Source organism: Chrysochloris asiatica, unplaced genomic scaffold (assembly GCF_000296735.1).
Source record: "Chrysochloris asiatica unplaced genomic scaffold, ChrAsi1.0 scaffold00638, whole genome shotgun sequence".
NCBI lineage: Eukaryota > Metazoa > Chordata > Mammalia > Afrosoricida > Chrysochloridae > Chrysochloris > Chrysochloris asiatica.
Window position 1 is genome coordinate 79,668 of NW_006409156.1, and position 7,241 is coordinate 86,908.

Sequence of the window (7,241 nt, forward strand, 5' to 3'; positions counted from 1 at the left end):
TGGGGCAGTTCTACTCTGTTACACCAGGGGGCGCTGTGAGTGGATGATCTATAAGAGTATATATGAGTATATAGTGACACAATAGATGACAACCTAGGAAACCCTGTGGGGCAGTTCTCCTCCGTTACACCAGGGGCGCTGTGAGTGGATGATCTATAAGAATATATATGAGTATATAGTGACACAATAGATGACAGCCTAGGAAACCCGATGGGGCAGTTCTACTCTGTTATACCAGGGGGCGCTGTGAGTGGATGATATATAAGAGTATATATGAGTATATAGTGATACAATAGATGACAGCCTAGGAAACCCTATGGGGCTCCGTTCTCCTCAGTTACACCAGGGGGCGCTGTGAGCTGGAATCAACCCGACAGTACCACCCAACAACAACAACATAATTCTTCAGATGTCTTCTCATTGCTCAGTCAGTCTGGGAATTAAACTGTGTTCACTGGACTGTTCTCATTGAGACAATAAAATTTTCACACATTAAATGTGTGTGAAATGGCTTTGTTCCCCACAAGGGACTGCAACATCCCACCCGACTAATCCAAGAATCCCCAGAGACAGCCAACTGTTTCTCAATGAGATGCTTCCAACTTGAGCTTGTTCTTTTTTGTTGTTTTGTTTTGTTTTGTTTTAAACCGTAACGCTACGCATGATGAACGAGTACAACATTTGCAGCCCTGTGTCAGGCTGGGGCAAGCAATGCTGACGGCTCTGCTGGTGGATGAGGGGCCGTTCTTCCTGTTGCATGCTCACACTGACCCTTGTACTTTCTTTCCTTGCCTTCTGTTTCCTGTACCAATGCTTGCTGGGTAGCAAATGGAATCTCTTGCAGTAAGTTCACGTTCTTTCCTATTCTTTGTCCATTGTGGCATGGACCCATATACAGAAACAGGTTTCTACTGTGGCTGTTAGATTTCTTAGCATGTTTGGCCCTTTTTTTCATTTCATTTTATTTGGTTTGGTAGATTGAGACATGCAGGGATTTCTTTTGTTTTATTTTTGTAACCTGGGCTGCTTCCACCCCAAAGGAGAAACCGACGTGTCTGTGATTTCTGGCACGCTCAGTGGCACAGGCTGAGTAGTAACTACCATTATTTGGCACTTAAGGAGCTCTGGTGACATACTGTAAGATAAGTTCTGACCCACCAGCCGCTTGGCGGAAGAAAGATAAGGATGTCTGCTCCCGTAAAGATTTACAGTCTTAAGCCATATTCAATCAGTTATAGCTTGTCTTATAGACAGTGGGTTCATTTTTGTTTCTTTTTTGGAAGGGGCCCTAGTGGCGCAACAGTTAAGCGCTGGGCTGCGAACCAAAAGGTTGGTGGTTCAAAGTCACCCGCTCTGCAGGAGAAAGTCCTGAAGCTCTGTTCCCATAAAGATGTCAGCCTTGGAAATCCTAAGTAGTCGCTGTGAGTCTAAATGAATTCCACAGCACCTAACAAAATGTAGCTTGTAAGAAAGAGTTTTCCTAACTAGGCTTCACATGGAATTGTGAAGGTGCCATTCATTTTTAACACATCTCTGGCGACCTTCTCTAAAAATCTGCTGATTTTTAAAGGTTCATTGATGGCTGTAGCTGCTGCTTTTAAACCTAGACTGAGATCACATAAATTCAAGTCAAACCAATGTTTTCCTAAGGGGCAGTAAAGAGAACCCTGGTGGTGCCAACAGCATTGGACTGCTAACCACAAAGTTGGTGGTTCAAACCCACCAGCTGATCTGTAGGAGAAAGACATAGTTTAGTAACGTAATGAATTATGAGCTGGGCTGCTAACCGCAAGGTCGGCAGTTCGAATCTACCAGTCACTCCGTGGGAGAAAGATGAGGTTTTCTGCTCCTGTGAAGATTTACCACCTCAGAAGCCCAGTGCAGGATTGCTATGAATCAGAACCAACTCGGTGGCACATAGCCATCTACTACTCTCCATCACTGAGTCAGGAGCAAAGAAAGGGAAGGGGGAGGAAACCCATTGGTTTAGTGTTGTTGTTAAGTGTTGTTGAGTCAATTCTGACCCATAGCAACCCTGTGTAGGGTTTCCAAGGAGCAGCTGATGAGCTTGAACCACCAGACTTGCAGTTCAAATGACTTTGCAGTCTAATGCATTACCCCACAGTGCTACACCAGGACTTTAGTGTAGTAACCTTTTAAGATTAGGTTCAAAAGTCTGTTAGTAATAATGTAGCTAGAATATTCTTTCTAAAGCTAAAATTTAGATTTCAATCATTCCTCTCCATCATCTGATTTGGGGGAAGAGTTTTATGTCACGTTAGAAACTCGGCTCTGAGCTGCTTTAAGTTATCCAAAATGTGCTCAGTTATCCTTACCTGAAACTCCCTTTGAAAGCGGCCCAGTGCCGTGTCTCCTTTAAGTCACATCTGAAGCTTGTGTTTCCATGGGTGACCGAGACAGGAAATGCCCAGAATTACACTGGTAAAACTTAGGGGGACCTTTTTGCTACATGCAACTCAGAATAGTGCTGGCACTTGCTTGGGGATCGCTTGTGAGTTTTCTTTTGTTCCATAAAATGGATCATTTTAAATTCCAGGGTTGTTCATGGGCTTAAGGATCGTTCTCAGTGACGACTTTTTAATGCTGTAGCTACAGGAGGCTTGAGATGTTTTCATAATTAAAGCATTTTGGCCCCTTTTCCCTATCACTTTAACCCAACAAAGATTTCCTGAGCACCAAGAGGACTATTGTACTTAAAATGGACGCATTGCCCTAGAAGGTCATGTGGTTGTTGTGTGGGCACATGCTTGTGGGACAAGAGTCTGCACCTCGAAAGCATCCACTAAACTTATAAACTTGACACCCAGAGCTATTACAGCTTTGCCCTTTGAATGTACTTATAATTAAAAACAAAAATGATTTACTTTCAAATTTTGTACCTTATAAAAACTGAGACAACTACTCAACTATAATTTGTCGGCATTTAATTGGCAAACATCATAGACATTTGGCAGCTTACTGGGATACTTAAATAGCCGCCACTCCTTTCTAAGTACTATATTTTTATACCGGTAATGCAGGGTGTTTTTAAAAACAAACAAGCAAAACACACAACCCATGCATTTTTTATGGGCGCATTATACGCTGAAATACACAGTTGTTCACCTGCCCTGGGCTCTTTGATTCTGTTACACTGTGGGCTTCTTGTTGATATTTATTGAAAGGATTTTGTTTTTCTGTTTTATTGGGGATGAGAGTTATGCTTCCTTAATTTTTTTAGAAGTCTTTGTCTCCACTGATATTTCACTTGCTATCCGTGAATGGTCCTCGCGACTTCTCTCCTTAGTAACCGTTTCCTTCCGTATACCATCTCTCTAGCAACTGGAGCTCTGTCAGAGGCTGTACAAGCTACACTTCCAGCTGCTACTGCTGTTCCAATCGTACTGTAAGCTCATTGGCCAGGTGCATGAAGTCAGTTCCATGCCCCAGGTAAGTGGGCTCATAACTCTTCAGTGATTAAAACAGGATTCCGCTCAAGGAACTTCCCCTCTTTGATCTCTAAGGGTTTTCTGGGGCAGGGGCAGGTTTAGGGTCAATAAGTGAGGCATCAGCAATGACCCTGAGAGGCTCTGAAAGATCCCTTTAACGGGACCCTCCAGACACCTCCTTTTTGTTTTCTTAAACTTTTTATTGTGGTTTGAGTGAAGGTTGGCAGACAAGATCATTAGCATTACATTCAACCAATTGTTTCTTCTCAGTGATTACAATCCCCTCCCTGCAACAGCATTCATCCAACTTCTCTCTGTGGCTTCCCTTTTACAACTTTTATTTCACAGATGACCAAAGCAAAACTATTTGATGTACACATTGCAAAACAAAAATATACATATACATTTATTTTGCGAGCCAGCCTCCTGCCTGCAGGCACACAGCCCTACTCAGTCCGTGGACCTAGAGCCCATGGCTGCTCTGACTCTCCATGCTCAGACAGCCCTGAAGGAGCCCTGGTGGCACAGTGGATTAAGCAGCGAAATGGCTAACCTCATGGTCAGCAGTTCAAACCCACCAGTCGCTCCAAGGGAGAAAGATGAGGCTGTCTACTGCTCTGCAGGATTGACAGTCTCAGAAACCCTAAACTCTGTCCTGCAGGTTCTCTATGACTCTATGGCACTGTCCCTCACCTCATCCTAATCCTGGCTCTGTCTGAGCACCTTAGTGTAAAAAAAAAGGCTTGTGTAATGGTTTCTCTTCGTTTCCATGTAGTTTCAGTAGCAACTCTGAATGTTGAGGTGAAAGGGAAACTCACACAAAATACGATACAGCTAACATTCTCAGCCATTTCCCAGCCATGCTTACAATAGAATAAGGTGCTTCCACCCGTGTAAATGTCAGAAGGAAAGTAACATAAAGATATAACCACCCGTAACAACTACACTCAAATGTTTGCAGTGCAGACCCACCTTGTGGATCTGCAAGAGACCAGGCAGTAAGCTCCCCTAAAAACGACACCATAGAAAACACTATAGGGAGTTCTAACTGTCACATAGGGATGCTGTGAGTGGATGATATATAAGTGTATATATGAGTATATAGCGACACACTAGATGACAGCCTAGGAAACCCTCTGAGGCAGTTCTCCTCCGGTACTCCAGGGGGCGCTGTGAGTGGATGATATATAAGTGTATATATGAGTATATAGCGACACAATAGATGACAACCTAGGAAACACTGTGGGGCAGCTCTCCTCTGTTACACCAGGGGGCGCTGTGAGTGGATGATATATAAGCGTATATATGAGTATATAGCGACACAATAGATGACAGCCTAGGAAACCCTCTGAGGCAGTTCTCCTCCGGTACTCCAGGGGGCGCTGTGAGTGGATGATATATAAGAGTATATACGAGTATCCAATAGATCTGTTTTGGAAGAAGTGCAACCAGAGTGCTCCTTGGAGGCCAAGGTGGCTAGGCTTCGTCTCTCATACTTTGGACACATTGTCCCGAGAGAACAGTCGCTGGAGAAGGATGTCATGCTAGGTAAGGTGGAGGGTCAGAGAAAAAGAGATGAATCAGCCAGGTGGCATCATTGATGACGTCAAGTGTGGCGGCCTAGTGAGGTTGGCCCAGGATCAGACATTGTTTCGTTCTGCTGTGCATGGGGTCGCTATGAGTCGGTTCTGACTCAATGGCACCTGACAACAACATAGTGACACAATAGATAACAGCCTAGGAAACCCCGTGGGGCAGTTCTACTGTGTCTCAGGGGGCGCTGTGAGTGGTAGGATGGCCCCGGCACCCACACTGAGTGAAGTAAGAGCAGTGTACACTGGACATACAGAAGCTCAGAGAACCAGCATCTAATTCGCGGAGGCTGCCTGGGATTCCCGCTGGGCTGGGGAGTGAGCACTCCTGTCATCAGATCTCCTCCTTGTGGGGAAGTCTGGCGGCATCTGCATGTAGTGAAACTTGTTTTCTCCTTCTTCTCCTAGCTGCTGAACATGTCCAGGGAACTGAGTGACCTCAAAAAGAACCTGAAGGAGGCCACAGCGGCCATCGCAGCAGACCCCCGGCACACTGAAGGCGCCTGGGCAGAGCCAAGCTTCACGTCCACGGAGGCTGCCATCCAGGCCATGCTGGAATGCCTGAAGAACAAGGAGCTTGGCGGCGCCCTGCGGCACATCCGGGAATGCAGGTGACCCCCGCTCTTTCCTTAGAGATGGGTAAGGATGCGGGAGCACTGCCCCGCTAGCCAGAAGGTTAGCGCTTCAAACCAACCTAGCAGCTCTTCAGGAGAAAAGACCTGGCCATCTGCCCCCTAAGGATTCAGGGTTCCGACTCACAGTGACATCGCAGGACCGAGTAGAGCTGCTTCACAGGGTCACTGGGGGCAGCTCTCCCTTGGAGCAGCTGGTGGGTTTGAACCACCTACCTGGCAGTGAGCAGCCCAGAGCCTAGCCCACTGGTCCTCCAGAAAACCTTATGGGACAGTTCTACTCCATCACGTGGGACACTGTGAGCTGGGTTCCAGTAACAACAAAAGAAAAACCTGTCCAACGGCTGTCACCAGGGCAGGAATGAGCCACCACTGGGGACCTGTAGATGTTGCTGTGATTTTGTCTTTGCTGATTTGTGGCATGGGAGACCCCAGGTGCTACAGAAGTACTGCTGCTCCATGGGTTTTCTTATCCATCAGTCACCAGGTCTTTCTTCCTTACTGCCACTGGGTGGGTTCGAACCGCCAACATTTTGGTTACAGCCAAGCGTAAACCATTTGCCCCACCAGGAACCTGGGGACATCTGGATATTGTATGTGTCTCCCTCTCAGATTTTTACACTTGCCAGAAACGCAGAGCCCAGGTCATAAACTTAAACTATCAGTGTAAGTTCTGGTCCTTTGTCATCCCTAAACCATGGAAAGACCTCAAAGTGTACCTGACCCCATATTGAAAAACCCTGTTATTCCAGTCTGTCCGGCTGCTAGTTTCCCCTCTGAGCAGTGATGTTGTCTTCGTACTCCATGGGTCCAGAATGCTAAATAGAAAGACATACATTTTCAACTTATCAGTTCTAATCTTTTATAATTTTGAATATTTTTATCAAAACAGCCATATTCCATGTTCTAACATAGATAATGGTTATGCTTGCACAAATCTGTGAACATATTAAAAACCAGATAATTTTTTTAAATTGCCATTCAGTATATTTTAACTCATGGTAACCCCACATGCAACAGATAAGACTGCCCCGTAGGGTTCTCTTTGCTGTCATCTTTAGAGAAGAGACTCTCCAGGCCTCCCTTCTGCAGCATCACTGGTTGGGTTCAAACCACCAAACTTACAGTTAGCAGTTGAGCTAAACACCATTTGTGTCAACCGGAGACCTGATGGTGGTGGTGTTCCTGTCAAGAGAACTCCATAGTGTTTCCTAGGCTATCACCTGTTATGTCACTATATACTTATATATACTCTTATATAGCATCCACTCACAGCGACCCCGTGTGTAACAGAGTAGAACTGCCCCACAGGGTTTCCTAGGCTATCATCTATTGTGTCACTTGTTGTTGTTGTTGTTAAGTGCCGTCAAGTCGGGTCCGACCCGTAGCGACCCTGTACAGGGTTTCCGAGGGTGTAAATCTTTACGGGAGTAGAAAGCCTTATCTTTCTCCCGCGGAGCGGCTGGTAGTTTCGAACCGCTGACCTTAAGGTTCGCAGCCCGATTCGTAACCACTACGCTACCAGAGTCTGTATTCATATATACTCTTATATATCATCCACTCACAGC

General features: G+C 45.7%; 1 protein-coding gene across 1 annotated transcript in view; it reads left to right on the forward strand.

Moving 5' to 3' along the window:
* Positions 1 to 7,241, forward strand: part of FRY (furry homolog (Drosophila)) — a gene marked incomplete at its 5' end in the record, with an annotated part of 88,108 nt that overhangs the window by 79,062 nt on the left and 1,805 nt on the right. The window contains 2 exons of the mRNA XM_006877848.1: positions 3,340 to 3,450; positions 5,450 to 5,652. Coding sequence (XP_006877910.1) covers positions 3,340 to 3,450; positions 5,450 to 5,652 — 314 coding nt within the window. The remainder of the gene's footprint in view (positions 1 to 3,339; positions 3,451 to 5,449; positions 5,653 to 7,241) is intronic.